Here is a 16675-nt window from a genome sequence, read left to right on the forward strand (position 1 = left end):
AGTTACAGAGTGTACGATGTTTCCTCAGCCTTTTTAACTCTTCAGTTTTATGAAATAGAAGTTTTTGTTATTTCGCTGGAAGTGTGTAGTAAGTTCTAAACAAAGCTAAAGACTTGTGGAAACGATTGGGGTGAAGGCATTTGTTTGTGTGTTGCTTTAGGTCTCTTCCAACACAATTGAGGTTATATGAGAGACCGCTGAAACAAAAAAACAAGCAATCTAACAAAAATAGTACAAATGTAAATCAAAATCATAACCTAAAGATATCATAAGCTAAATTATAAATAACCGAGAACAAACAGGCAGAAGATTTACAGAAAAAAAAATATCCCCTGTCAAAAATACAATCACAAACCAAAGAAGCAGGATAGGATAGTAAAGAGAAGAAGAAACGACATCACTATCGGATCGTACACCCATGCGAACATCATAGGTATATGATTCAAGGGTGATGCTCCCGTCCAACCACCCGCTGAAAGGCATTTACTTAAGATGGCTCTGAATAGGATCCGTTAAACAACAAGAACACAACAACAGCGACAACAACAACAACAACAACAACAACAACAACAACAACAACTTCTTAAAATACAAAACAAATCAAACAAAAAAAAATAGGAAAAAGAAAAACACCAAAGACAACATGCATGCCATCGCAATAAAAATAGCGAAGTAGATTCTATATTATTAAATTCAACACACACCAGCATATAAACACAGCAAAACTGTGTCAACCCAACGATCTGATAGTGATGATGTGTTCTATCGGCTGAGATCAACTTTCAAAAAATATATATTTAAAAAAACATAGAAAAAAAAATATATTTACATTTACATTGAAAAACAATGATGATATTGTATTAGATTGTGGGCTAAGATACCAAAAACTACAACACATGAACAAACACACACACTCACTCACACACACACATACAAACACACATACACACACATAAGTTTTAAAAAGCTCACGAACACACCCGCAAATATACAAGGACGTAGATACAAACAGATTCACAAAGTTGAGAATATAAATAATAAAAAAAGACCATTTTGATTTAAAATGAGTTAAAACAGCAATAAATGGCAAACAAAAGCAAAACCTTTTTCTTTACAAAAAAAAAGAGTATCCAAAAAAACAAAAACAAAAAAAAAAAAAAAAAAAAAACCCAAAAAAAAACCAACAAAAACTAAAAGAAAAGATAATGATTTTTCTAAAATAAGCAGGTATAAACTATATAAGAATAACCATGACAATACTATTCAACAGTCGTAACGTCACTTCCTTCCTAATGACGCATGGTAACTTAGTAACATTGGCTCTAAACTATCGGAACAATGGCGGACGCCGTATGAAATATTTCTCCGGATAGCATAAAAGCGTATCCAGAGGGAAAAAAACCCCCATAAATTTGATCATGTTTTGACTTTTACACACTCTGATCACAAGACATATGTAAAATTCTAGCCAGCATGAAGAATAAAAAGTAATGATTTTCTTTGTTTAGAACCAAGATGGCCGCCGTTGCTGGGCGACGTGACATCAGACTATTGAATTCAATTAAGACCCCTAATAAAGACCCAAAAAAAAAAAAAATAAGAACAAAGACAGGGGAGTGTGATTCTGGAGCAAAACAAAATAACTGACGACCCCCCCCCCCCTCCCAAAAAAAACAAAAAAAAAAACAAAAAAAAAAACAACAACAAACAACCAACAACAACAAATAAAAAAAAAGAAAAGAAAATGGACAGACAAACGTTACTGCAATTCTAAATGCGGAATGAGAATACATGACATGACAATTATGAAACCTAAGCTCAAAAATAAATAAACAGATTATGAATGAATGAATGAATGAATGAATGAATGAATGAATGAATGAATGAATGGGTCAAGAACACAAAACAAAAACAAAAATGATGCATTGATAAAAGCAATAAATTAATAGGAGGAGTAAAGAATTAATCAATGAATAAATTATAAGCATATTATGAAAGATGCACCCGGGGAAAGCATAATTAAATAATGGATAAATTATGGGTAAAATCGGGAATTCCGTTATCAATATATTTGTTACACATAGAAAAATACGAAGCCAACGAATATTTATAAATATATGACACAAAGTAACAAGTAACGTTTACAACTAATATGGTCACTACGGGCATCCATACATGTAGCTAAATAAGTACGGTGGACAAGATTCACGATATATTAGGATAATATAGTAATTATTATTATGCAGGGTGTTTGGGTTATAATAATATTATTAATAGGATTATGTGATGCCGTTGTATAGCGACATCTCTTGGACGGAGGGCTGATGGGGGTTTAGGATAAAAGGTGTTGGATGAAACACCACGGTGTCATGTTTTATTGATATTAGCAGTTTTAAGTTATATGTTACTTGGTGATTAAAAAAAACATATGTACAAAGATTAATCTAAACTACTTTCATTTACATTTTATACAGTCTTACGCCAAAATCAAGTATTAAATCATTTGTTATTGTAAAATAAATTAATTTCAATTTTTGTTGTTGTTGAGAAGATTATATTTTAAGCATCAAAATAACACACAATAAAGAACCGCTCTCTAATAGTTGGTGTTTATTTTGATGTTGGTATAGATTAATGCTCATAAAAGTATTATTCTAAATGATACCAACGTTGGCATAACATTTCTAAATATTTTTTCATATTTTTGAGGGTCATTTTACTTCAAATCAGTAAAGAGTCAAATTTATGTATTAATGAGTGGTTGATCCTAAAATAACACAATCACATACGGACAGCTTGCCCAAAATCATCTAATGTTTTGTTATATTTGAAAGTTCATTTTAAAAGATGCAACAAGTGTTCTAAAAAGATTAACATGTACAGCCTCGCAATTCACATAAACTTAAATCAATTTACACTTACATTATTTTGTTATATTCTAACATGTTTTAAAAAGCCATTTACTGTGATCAAATTCATAAGTTTGCTAAAGACAAAAAATACAGATTTTTAATAATTGTAAAATGAGGGTAGGCCATTTATCGTGGTTTTCTACAATAATTAAGTTGTGGCACGAGTGATTTAAATATCTTTTGTTCAGTTATTAAATGATTTAAAAAGCGTTTTAAATTGTATTAAATATCAATATTTTATCTAAAACTTTAAAAAGTTTGTGAATTTGAGGTTTCATTTCATTCCACAAGTATCGAAATCTTAGCCATGATTTGAATGTGGTGAATGTATATCCACTTTAAACTAGTATGAATTTAAACCTCCATAATTTCTCGATTGCTCGTGTGTATATTTTTATTCTCTCTTTCAGATGATTTTCTTCTACAATTAAAAAAAATCGAAACAAATTATGGATTCCAGATGTGAAATATACACAACTTGCAACAGTAAAAATGTTTGAAATAACAATGTATTGTTTTGCATAAATATGTATTTGATTGTACAAAATCAACTGGAATGTTATCATTCTATTAAAAAGTAACAAGGAATGTTGTGAAATCGGCTTTATCAGTCAAATGGATATTTCCTATCGAAAGGAAATAGATAACGAGTTGATCTTGAGAATTCCCAACAATCGAACATTTGTACAGATTAGTTCTATATCCTACTCAAGTTCAATTTGACCCAATGCCTGTCAATGTTTTTGTTTATTCATCTTAACAACGCCACTACCACATTATCTCATTCGTCTGTCGTGTTTCATTCATCCTGTTTTGTTGATAAAGGGGAAACCTGAAACGTACATTTCATCTGTTTTCGTTTATTAAATTGAAGCTTACATTCAATTTCACATTGTTATTTATTTTCGGTTTGGAAAATATAATCGTACTCATAGAAGAGTTCATAAAAATTAATCATAGTTTCATGTCATTTACACTGAATTCAATTTGTCGAACATTATTAAACTCCAACATAATACCGAATGTGACGATGGGTCACAAATGTGACGCAAGTCATAAGATTAATAGAACCAATGTTTATATATATATATATATATATATATATATATATATATATATATATATATATATATATAAATATATATGTTTATATATAATATATATATATATATATATATATATATATATATATATATATATATATATATATATATATATATATAAACCATTCAAAACTTCACATTTACATACAATTTGTATATTTATCTACACATGTTCATTCACTGGTATGATTTTGATGATGATGATGATGATGATGATGATGATGATGATGATGATGATGATGATGATGATGATGATGATGGTGATGATTATGATGATAGTCATTATGAAATTACATGAAATATATTTACATGACACAGCTCTTGGATATAACATCAGAATTTAGAATGGTCTCAAACATTTTCTTTTCTAACGTTGAACAATTCAAAATGGGATCAAACATTTTCTTTTCTAACGTTGAAGAATTCAAAATGGTATCAAACATTTTCTTTTCTAACGTTGAAGAATTCAAAATGGTATCAAACATTTTCTTTTCTAACGTTGAAGAATTCAAAATGGTATCAAACATTTTCTTTTCTAACGTTGAAGATGGCAATGAACACAGATACTTTTAAAAATTCAATTTCAAATCACATATTGTGTCTATAAATAAATATCTATATGTGAATCATTTTTCATTTTTTTATCACATTTTAATTTTGAAATACGTGATCAAATTTATTCCATATTATTATATCTAAAAAGAAATTCTAGATAAAATAGCACTATATGCATATCACTGTCTGTTTTTGCATAACAAAAGTTAAAAGTTTTGATGAAATAAAGTTATTTTGTAACACATGATATAAACTTATATTTTCTGAAGGCTAAAATCGTCTCTATTTTGGTCTGAATGACTGATAATCACGAATTTCTTTTGGTATCAAAGTGAATAATGAAAAATAATTTTGTTAAATATAATTTTTATCTTTAAAAGGTGATTTAATAATAAAAAAGAAATAACAAAAACAAAAAACAAAAACGAAAACAACCCAATCTCTCCCCCCCCCCTTTTACGTTAATATTTGTAAATGTCCAACTTTTTTTTTATTGATGCTAAAATTCCAAATTAGTTTAAAAGAAAATAACAAGGTACCAATTCTTACAAGACAAAATTACTCATTTTATCATTATTTTGACGTATTTGATTTTAAGATTGTTCTTTAGATATTAGAGGTAGAATGAATCAAATTCACACTGACGCCCAACACTTTGTTTTGTATCGAGATACAAAAACTCAAAATAAAACATCACATTCTATGAAAACGATATTTTACATTGGCACAATGAATATTGTTTATTTTAAAGGAACGTAAAGAGAAAACAAATTCCCAGCATAAAAATGTTTGTGTTTTTGAAGGACACAAAAAGATATAGATAAATATCACGATGGAAGTTGTTTTACAAATGTACACAATCTTGATTTTTATGATGGGGGAAATGGTGAAAACTGAAAGAGCAAACCAAAAATTTGATATATCACAAATTACACCAAAAAATATTATCACATCACACGGGGAAGTTACACACTAGACAAGTTATTTTCATTTTCTCATTAAAACTATTTCTTTCTTTTTTTTTTCTCTTTTTTCGTTTTGTTTTGCATTTTTTTTGCAAGCAACCAACCCAAAACCTACGCTACTAATAATGGTCACTTAACGCACTACCCACCCCCCCCCCCCAAAAAAAAAAGAAAAAAAGAACCAACTTCCCACCCACACCCCCAAAAATAGATGGAAAGAAATAATACAAGCAAACAAACAAAACAAAATAAAACCCCATAGATGTATGTTTTTTTTTTCGTTAATGGCCGTTCGGTAACTTTTTTCTGTGTGTGAAACTGTTAATTGGCAGGATCTTAAAAGGTATACTTGTGGACACGCCACTGACAAAAGCTACCTATTGCACCACTTATAAAACCCCATTCCTAAAAACATTATTCTACACACATAATTATACGAATAAAAAAATATACTAACAAATAAATTAATTCCAAATTTAGTATTGTCTCTTTAGCCTGCAAGGTAAATGTCAGACCTATAAAAAGTCAATTTTGTTCAAGCTGTTTATATTTCATTGAAAAATGCATATCTTAGTCTAGTTCTCTTCTCAACTCTCCCTCCCCCTTCTCTCTCTCTCTCTCTCTCTCTCTCTCTCTCTCTCTCTCTCTCTCTCTTCTTCTTCTTCTTCTTCTTCTTCTTCTTCTTCTTCTTCTTCTTCTTCCCCCCTTCTCCCTCTTTTTCTCTCGTACACACATAATATACATCACAATCTTCGAGAAGCAATAAAAATGATAAAAGATTATAAACTTGAGCCCAAATACTGGAAACTGTATGGAATAATTAAAGGGTTTTTTTATACAGAATATACAATAAATCTTAGTCAGAGCAATGAGAGTTTCTAATGCTTTTTGATACTGGAGTTTGTGTCAGCAATTTGGGAAAAAATGTTGAACCTGACAATAATTTGCACAACCTCTACTGAATAGATATTGTTTTAAAATATGCAGACATATTCCATGTCATGACAAATAGAAGAAGAAGAAGAAGAAGAAGAAGAAGAAGAAGAAGAAGAAGAAGAAGAAGAAGAAGAAGAAGAAGAAGAAGAAGAAGAAGAAGAAGAAGAAGAAGAAGGAGAAGAAGAAGAAGAAGAAGAAGAAGAAGAAGAAGAAGAAGAAGAAGAAGAAGAAGAAGAAGAAGGAGGAGGAGGTATTGGATAATAATCCAAGGGGAACACAGATTGAGTTAACATCGACGATAAATAACATTCAAATAAATTAAGACTAATTCATTATGAAATATTGAATAAATTAGTCGTCGTAAATGACATGTACAATAATGACGGTCTTACTTTTATCTAAGGAATCTGGCAAGGGCCAGGACAAATCCAAGCAATCCCAAAACCAAGACAATAACAGAAAGCAACTCAGAAAACAGATACTTTTGGATGATAGAATACAGTAAGTGAGACCCTGCCCACCACGAGATGTCAAAATACCCCACCCATACATCTTTACTGAAAAATCTATTTTAAGAATCTGATAAATACCGACATAAGACCAAGTTGAGATGACGGGTCATAAATTATATCTACAATAATTACAAAATAAAACAACAATAAAACAACCCCCCCCCCCCCAAACCCAAACAAAACAACAAAATAGACCCTACAACAACAACAACAACAACAAAATCTCAAAAAAATCCCATACAACCAAGACTTGAAGAAGAATAAAAACGAAAAATATTATAAAAGAATAAGGTACGAACAAATGGCAGTGATTTTGCATTTCAAATAAATTATAATGTACAGAACTTGACAATTTTCAGCAGTATGAGACAGCCATCTTGAAAATCGTTTTCATAGGAAATGCAGTGGGAGCTTCAATATTATAATCAATGATGATATAACGACATATGAACGTTATAGCTTCACGTCTCTTTGGTGTCAATTGTGTTTCATTCATTGTGCTTTTGTTGACACTGAAAAAACCCGATCGCTCACATTCGCGTTGATTAATTTGGAGCTTTTACTCCATTTTCTATTGTTATTTGTTTATCTGAGCTTACAGCAGCAACGTTTCCATTTTTTGCAGTTAAACGGATTGAATAGGCTTCAACAGTCAACGTCACTTCCTTCGTAATGACGCATAGTAACGTAGTAACTGGTTCTAAACTATCGGACCAATGGCGATTGCCCTTATGAAATACTTCTCAGTCGAGCATACAAGTCGTGTATCCAGAAGAGAAAATCATTGTAAACATGATCATGTTTTGACTTTTATACATTCTGATCACATGGCATGTGAAAAAAGTTCTAGCCATCATGAAAAATAAAAGTACCAATTTTCTTTGTTTAGAACCAAGCTGCTCATTGCTGGGCGGAAGTGACATCATACTATTGAATCCTATTGGAGATCAGTTTACGACATGTTACTTGGGTCTTGTTGTAAATGGAATGATGTTAACAGTGATGCAGATTGAGATGGTGATGTCTCTGTTGATTGTTGTGTCATTGTCTCAGACGATGTTCCCATCGATGGAAATCCGGTCTCTATCTGTGACGCGAGACCAGCAGGCCCCACGACCTGTGGGATTGTCGAGCTTGCCTTGTGGTGTTCGCACATAGCCATGATGTTCCTCATATTAGAAATTGATTCACCAACTATGTGATTTGTCTTGTCCATTTCTTGCATGAGCGTGGATGTTTGGGCGTTGACATTTTGGTATACACAAAAGATCATGCTCAGAATTTTGCTCGACATTATTGCGCATGAACAATTGTCATGAGACGGGGAGGCAATTTGGTGATGAGTGTTATTATTGTTCTTGCTGCCGCTGCTGCTGCTGCTGGTGGTGCTGTTGGACCATGTAGTTTGTGAAGTAATGGGTTGTTGAGATTTTGGAGGAGTGTTCACCAGGGCTCTTGATTTTGGGGATGTAGTGTTTTGGCATGGGGATGTTGGAGAAATCTTTTTAGGTGTTGATTGAATCGCTTGTGGTTGTGGCGATGGCTGAATATGAATTGAATCGATTTCTGCTTCTTCTTCATCTTCGCTGGATTCTGGGAGTGTGAGATAGACATGACACAAATTAGTCTGAATGTATGGGGGAACGAGAAATTAGAATTGGGCAAGATAGGAAAGAGTTATTAAGTTATTTGTTAATCCTCTCCTTACCAACTGTAGGAAAATCGGTGCATTCGTTACGATTCAATCAACATTTTTCTTATTCAAATTTCTTGTGTACATCATAAAATTTAAAGAAAATGAACAATGTGTTGTGGAGTATGTTTTGCTAAAGAAATTTTGTATCGCAAGAACTTTACTGCTTTTGTGTTTGAGTGATAACAAATATGTTGTTGTGTGTATTAGTTGGATGTGAAGTTTTGGGGAAAATCCTGAAAATGTCTGGGAAGTAGAGGGTTGAAATGTCAGTGACACAGACTATAGACATGATATGACGTCCACGAGGTAAAGGTGCGGCTATGTGGTCTTGTGGTATGACACTCGCGTTCGGATCGGAAGGTCCTGGGGCTGAGCTTTGCTCGGCGCATAGTTGAATCCTTGTAAAAAGTTCTTTACTCAAATTCCCTCAACTTACTTAGGTGTAAAATGAGCTAGAAACCAGGACCATCCGATTCGAAAGCGTCATACTACAAGACTACATAGCCGCACATGGGTTGTTGAGCCTCTTAAACATTTTAAACCCTAAAGAATAAAGTAAGATTCATAGGTATTTAAACTTAAAAGCAGATTGAGTATCATATGTCATAAACAACTGAACAAAAGTAAGTGTGTATGAATTGTGCCAGACAAAGAAAGAAAGAAAAATACAAGAAAAAAAACCATCCCAAAAAATCAGTCGACCTCGACTGGGGATCGAACCTCAGACCTTCTGATTACCGGTCAGATGTGCCACCATTACACCACTCTGTGGAGCCTCAGTGGTGTAATGGTAGCACGTCTGACCGGTAATCAGGGATCTGAGGTTCCATTCCCCAGTCGAGGTCGACTGATTGTTTGGGATAGTTTTTTTCTTGTATTTTACTCTCTTGCTTTGTCTGACACCTTTCATACACACTTGTTCAGTTCTTTATCTTACATCAGTGCCTTCTCCTTAATTTCTTACTCTCATACTTGATAAACATACTTACTTAATCTTCGACATTTGCCATAGGAAGAGACAGTCTGAACACGTTGGAGTTCTGCGAAGAAGTCGTCGTCGTTACTATTTATAGACCTTGCGACATCTTTCAAGTGTTCTCCTTGGCTATCCTCGGAGAAACCCTCAGAGCAGATCCTAGGACGAGGCTTTCTCTCAGCTCGAAAAGGATGCTGTTGTACTTGGGTAACCAGTCGGTGACGTAAATTTGATAGATCATTGTCTTTGTTTGTGATACCATATTGTGACGCGTTCATCAAATAATAGGATTGGTCTGAAGGCTGGATGTTGTGGGATGATTGACAGTTTGTTGGGTGTGTAATCTGTCGGTGAGAGGGTCGTGGAGATGATTGATAGGTCATAGAGCTCGGACAACAAACCTGGACTCTTGAAGCTGGGTGAATAAGGTGATGATCATTGTTAAAATGTGTGTTATCACAGGGTGAGAAAGGGGTGGGGCTTGTGGATAAGTAGGTGGAGTTTTGTAACTGAGATCGTGGTGGAGAATTGAAAGGGTGATTACTTTTCACTCGATGGGGGTTGGTTATTCTCTGAACTGAAGACGCAATAGGATGACAGTGATCGATTTCTGGATGGGGTTCTGTTTGATTTTGGGGAATATCGTTTGAACTAAACCAATATTCGGAGTCGGGTTGGTCCATTTCACTCCTGGATACCTTAGCAATTGTGTCATTGCCCTCAAAGGAAAGTCGTTTTCTTGTATGTAGTCTATCTCCAACTCTCATACTAGCCATTTTATGGGTGGGGCTAAAGGGAAAAGGGGAGGAGCGAGTTGATTGTCTTAGGACAACACGTTCGTTGTCACCTACTCTGCTGTCCGAATTGCGTCTCACAGCGTATGGTTCTGGTAAAACGTTATTTCCAACATTAGCACATGACCTGCTCATGACCTCATAACTAAATACATCATCGTCGTCATCAGCAGCATATGCGTCATCCGGGGTTTGCGGTGGTGTTGGCAAAAGTCCCGGAGACCTCCGAGTTTTACCGAAGTTTGACGGACTTTTCCGAAGAATTTTGGTGGGCGTGGTTTCGAGTGCGCTTACATAGTTGCATAGTTGCGTGGACGGAATATGACCACCAATATTTCCTTTGTTCACGGAAATTCCTGATGATGGTTGCAGGATTTGACTGTACTGAGACTTAATATTTGGCGAGCTTTGCGGTTTCAATAATTTGTATTGCTCAACAAGCATTGCTTGGCTAGTGAATGGTTCAGGAGTGAATATGTTTGTATTTGCGGATTTCCCTGGGAGAACTTTGGGTCGCACATCCTTGAAGGGAGAATATCGAGATGCAGACATCACAAACTTTCTGGAAAGCCTTTCTTTATTATCGTAATGTCCTATATATTGATCTTCTAGCGTTTTCTTTTCAATTGGTGATGTAGAGAATGCCGGTGATGTAGTATAGACATTGGGCATTAGTTGTTTTGTTTCTTGCACGAAATTTGGGATCTTGGTGGCTGAATGCGTTGTTGACATATGATCAACTACATCGTTTTTATCATCATCTTCCTCATCATACTCTTGAGCGTCGTCATCGTCGTTTGGAAAAATTCGGACAATTCCAGAATCATCGGAAGGGATGGAACTCGGATTAGATTTCACGTCAACATCCTGGAAAATCCGAACAATGTCCGATTCGTCCAAAACCTCCATTGTGGAAACACGTGACGACTGTTTGTGACGTAATGTGACGTCATCAACCACGTGGACAATACCGTTATCCACGTCGCCTCCGTCAACCTCGTCTACGTCACAGTCTGAATCAACGACGTCGTCTCCGTTTTTATAATTATTCATAATGAGGCGAACACGAGATCCTTGTATTCTATTTTTAGACAAACGGTTTCTGGAGTTTACCCATTGTGATTTGGATGAACAGGAAGAAGCAGTGTTGGAACTTTGGTCTGATGACATCGACAGTAACATTTCCGGTGAGAACGATGTCTGTGTAACAGCTGAGCCTGACGATGCCGTTTCTGATGACGTTGTTGAAATGGTTGCTGTGGACGACGATAACGCCCCAGTCGCATTGTCTTGTGTTGCGCATGGGTTAATGACCTCATTGCCTATGTCTCTCAGGCGTCTCCGGATGTCTGCAGGAAGTCGATCATACGGGATACGAATCTCAGCCATATTTGTTTGTTTAATGACGTCAAAGTGAGTTCAAGTTCAAGGTCAATGCAACGTGTTTGTTCTATATTTAGAATGATTGTAGTAGTTGGTCGTCACCAAGAAAATTGGACGTTTGTTTATTTGTTTTTATTTTCTTTTCTTTGTTGTTGTGGGTATTTTTTTTTGTTTTGTTATAAGTCCATTGAAAGTTTTATCATTGTTTGCTTGGATATGCAGTTGGGTTTCTGTTATTCTTTGGTTGTAGTTCAAGATCTGTGGAATATAGAAAATTGAAAGAAAATAATTATAACAGGGTGGTAGGTTATCAAAAAGTACCTACTTATTCACTGCAAGGGATATATATATATATTTTATATATATATATATATATATATATATATATATATATATATATATATATATATATATATATATATATATATTTATTTATATATATACTTATATAGATAGTTTGAAGTGGACGTCACTCAGGTCTTTGTTATTGTTTTTTTTTTCCATCCGCGTTTATGAGTAATTCAAATAATGGAAATTCGTTTACAGACGTGGCATGCAATAAAATCTATAAATATAAAGTTAAGATTTAATGGCGACAATGTATAGATAGTATGCGCTTGGCTAAGAAGCTCACAACATTGCCATCCGAATGTATAATAACAGACCAACACACAAAACTGTGTGTAACATTGAATGTTTACAGTCTGGTTAATACAGTTTAGTGAGATTTACTCATAAACGCGGATAGCAAAAAAAAAAAAAAAAAAAACAATAACAAAGACTCTATTGACGTCAACTTTATTTTACTATACATTTTAAATATCGATATACGGCGTTCTACTATCTGGCCAAAATATTATTTAAAAAGCGTTTTATCCGAGAGTGGTAAAATATTCCCTGTACTTGACATTGACCCACGGTATCGATACTGGTGATTAGATTACGATAACATCTGTAATAATAAACTCGGTACAGATAGATTATATATAGAAACACATTGAATTTATCGGTTGTCATAACACCGGAAATCAACACAATGTAAACATTCGATCTTAGGAATGCGGGGACCTTCAAGGTTTGAAACAAATAAATGAATGAATAAATATATATATATATATATATATATATATATATATATATATATATATACAGAAATGAATAAATAAATAAATAAATAAATAAGCAAATGAATGGATGACAAACTAGATAAATAAATAGATAAATAAACAAATAAATAAATTAATACATGAATAAATAAATAAATAAATAAATTGCTAAATAAAAATAAGATATTGAGACACATTGAATTTATCGGTTACCATGACACAGGAAATCAACACAATGTAAATATTCGATCTAAGGAATGCGGGGACCTTCGAGGGTCTCGAGTGTCGTATGATTGACACAGACTAAATAAATGAATAAATAAATAGATAAATAGATAAATAAATAAATAAATAAATAAGTATAATTAAATAAATAAATAGATAAATGACTAAATAAATAAGCAAATAAATGGGTGAATAAATAGATAAATAAATCAATCAATCAATCAATTAACAAATAAATAGATAAATAGATTAATATATAAATAGATAAAGAAATAATTAATTAGAGATGTGAATAAAATATCTAAATAAATAAATAGATAAATGAATAAATAAATAAGCAAATAAATAAATAAATAAATAAATAAATAAATAAGGGGTGTCGGGACGTATGAGAAAGACAAAATAATGAAGTTAATTACCTTATGAAAAGGAATGGATTTGAATCGAATCATGAGAAAACGTTCGTTATCCCCCCAAAAAATGTGTGATAAATTTGATTATTGTCTGAAGGTTCCACAGTTTAATCAAATGCAAAGACAAAATTCATCACAGTTCATAAATTCATCACAGTTCATAAATTCATCACAGTTCCTAAATTCATCACAGTTCATAAATTCATCACAAGCACCGATTTCTTCCTCTTCAGTGAATACAACAACATATTGAAGTCACTTCATGGAAACGACAGTAGAAAACGTAAACGAATGATACAACACAAAATATAATCGAATATTTGAAATTCCAGCAAATTAAAAAAACAAAAAATAACAACAAACAATCCATAAACACCTGTATGATTTTGCAGCTTTTGAATAATATGTTAAACCAAAAAAAAACAAAAAATAACAACAAACAATCCATAAACACCTGTATGATTTTGCAGCTTTTGAATAATATGTTAAACCAAAAAAAAAAAAAAATAACAACAAACAATCCATAAACCTGTTGATTTGCAGCTTTTGAATAATATGTTAAACCAAAAAAAAAAAAAACAAAACAAAAAACAACCAAAAAAAAACAAAAACAAATTAGAGGCGAAATCACTCCGCTAAGCACAAAACTCTTTGGTACCTTATCAAAACAAACAAGGCAAGCAATTTCTCACACTTGAACATTGATAAAAAAAAAGTTTAAAACTATATTACGCAAGTTTACGAAGCTCATGTGTTCACAATATGTGCACAATGTAAATATAATGCCAGACAAGAAAACCAATCGTCCACAATGCATTGATTGTTCAATCATACAGGTAAATAAACACGGCAATCACTACTAATACTACTACAACAACACAGTCAGTCAGATACTACTACGATTAGGTACTAGGTACTACGACAACTGCTAATACAATCGTGTTATTGTGCTGATATCTACCTTTAATCAAACCCCCGGCCATTTCGCCTCTCTATTAGAGCCGACACCGGTAAACAGAGCTGCCAAGCAGTTGAATTCAAACAAACTACAAAAAGAGAGAATACGGTAACGACTAAGGGAGTTAATTTTTGACATTTTACACGGTTCAGTCCCTTGATTAACGTATAGACTTCTTCAAAATGGCGACCAATGCTTTCAATACAATTAAGATGACGTCACTGAGGTCTTTGTTATTGTTTTTTTTTTTTGACATCCACGTTTATGAGTAATTCTCACTAAACTGTATTAACCAGACTATGATATAACGAAGATGACGTCACTCATGTCTTTGTTAATGTTTTTAAAAATTTTTTTTGCTATCCACGTTTATGAGTAATTCTCACTAAACTATATTAACCAGACTATAAAAGTTCAAGGCTTCACATAGTTTTGTGTTTTTTAGTCCATTAAAACAAATTAGACTTTTATAACTATTATAATGATTTGAAAGTGTTCAAACATTAAAAAAATGGAATAAAGTGCTATTTCAGACTTGCAAGTTTGTGACTCGGATAAATTACGGATTAATTATAGGTGTTGGTGGTTCTGTATTAGAAACAGCGTTTAGTCTGCAATTTCTCAGCTTATCAAGCACTTGAACACTGATAATAACGGCGTATAAAATCATCCTATATTTCATCAACATTTTTATAATGATTTGAAATTGTTCAAACATTAAAAAAAAAAACTAATAAAATGCTATTTCAGCCTTGCAAGTTTGTGACTCGGATAAATTACGGATTAATTATAGGTGTTGACATTTCTGTATTCGAAACGGCGTCTAAATCTGTATGCGATTTCTCCGTTACAATGCCACACTAATCAGGGAGTGTGATGGTCCTTGATATCTGAAAATGGAAAGATAACACTTTCAGTTATCTTTACCGACCAATTCAATTCAGACATAACCATAACCCCCCACCCCCCTTTTTTTCCCCCTCCTTCTCCATCCTATTATCCCCCCCCCCCCTCCTTTCATTGAGCCCCCCCCCTCCCCACGTCCCCCCCCCTCCCCCAACTCCTCCTTGTCCTCACGTCGTGTCTCCCCAATTACTTCTACGTTTGACTTTCTCTCTCTCTCTCTCTTTCTCTCTCTCTCTCTCTCTCTCTCTCCCTTTCTCTCTTTCCCTATCTATCTGTCTATCTTTCTATCTTTCTATCTCTATCTATCTGTCTATCTATCTATCTATCTATCTATCTATCTATCTATCTATCTATCTATCTATCTAACTACATATCTAAATCTATCTCTCTCTCTCTCTCTCTCTCTCTCCCTCTCTCTCGTTCTCTCTTTCCCTATCTATCTGTCTATCTTTCTATCTCTATCTATCTATCTATCTATCTATCTATCTATCTATCTAACTACATATCTAAATCTCTCTCTCTCTTTCTCTCTCTCTCTCTCTCTCCCTTCTCTCTCTCTTTCTTTCTTTCTTTCTTTCTTGTGTTCTGTAACTCTGTCTGTCTCTCTGATATCTTTCTTATATCTTTACGATCTCTCCATTTCTAACCTTTTTCCCGTCTCTCTATTTCTATTTCCTACAACTCCTCCCCCCCCCCCTCCCTCCCTTCATTCTCCTCTTATATTTAACCCAAAATTATTACTAAGAGCTTACAAGTTTAACGCACCTTCGTCCCGGTTTCTATTCCGTGAAACGGGCAATAACAGTTTCTTGCTATCCATTGGATAGGACGCTCGCCTATCGTAAAGTACTTTCCGCCAAATCTAACAGATTCAGCTACCCATCATTCACTGCTGGATGGACAGGAGGGTTAGAAAATGGATATAGGACGCTCGTCTATCGTAAAGTACTTTCCGCCAAATCTAACAGATTCAGCTACCCATCATTCACTGCTGGATGGTCAGGAGGGTTAGAAAATGGATATAGGACGCTCGTCTATCGTAAAGTACTTTCCGCCAAATCTAACAGATTCAGCTACCCATCATTCACTGCTGGATGGACAGGAGGGTTAGAAAATGGATATAGGACGCTCGTCTATCGTAAAGTACTTTCCGCCAAATCTAACAGATTCAGCTACCCATCATTCACTGCTGGATGGACAGGAGGGTTAGAAAATGGATATAGGACGCTCGTCTA

The 16675-nt window shown here is 33.8% G+C and overlaps 1 protein-coding gene across 2 annotated transcripts in view; it reads right to left on the reverse strand.

Moving 5' to 3' along the window:
- Positions 1–7183: 7183 nt before the first annotated feature.
- The window catches only part of LOC144960563 (uncharacterized), a 34306-nt gene continuing 24814 nt past the window's right edge, over positions 7184–16675 (reverse strand). Inside the window, exons 1-3 of one of the 2 annotated variants that reach the window (XM_078893773.1) lie at positions 13583–14090; positions 9669–12090; positions 7184–8576 (exon numbers count right to left, since the gene is read on the reverse strand). In XM_078893773.1, coding sequence (XP_078749899.1) covers positions 7936–8576; positions 9669–11838 — 2811 coding nt within the window. In that variant the 5' untranslated portion in view covers positions 11839–12090; positions 13583–14090 and the 3' untranslated portion in view covers positions 7184–7935. Of the gene's footprint in view, positions 8577–9668; positions 12091–13582; positions 14091–16675 lie in introns of those variants that run through there. The other variant, XM_078893772.1, reaches the window with a different exon arrangement.

This window comes from Berghia stephanieae, chromosome 15, assembly GCF_034508935.2.
Source record: "Berghia stephanieae isolate SIO BIC M18660-M18661 chromosome 15, UCSD_Bste_1.3, whole genome shotgun sequence".
NCBI classification, from domain to species: Eukaryota; Metazoa; Mollusca; class Gastropoda; order Nudibranchia; family Aeolidiidae; genus Berghia; species Berghia stephanieae.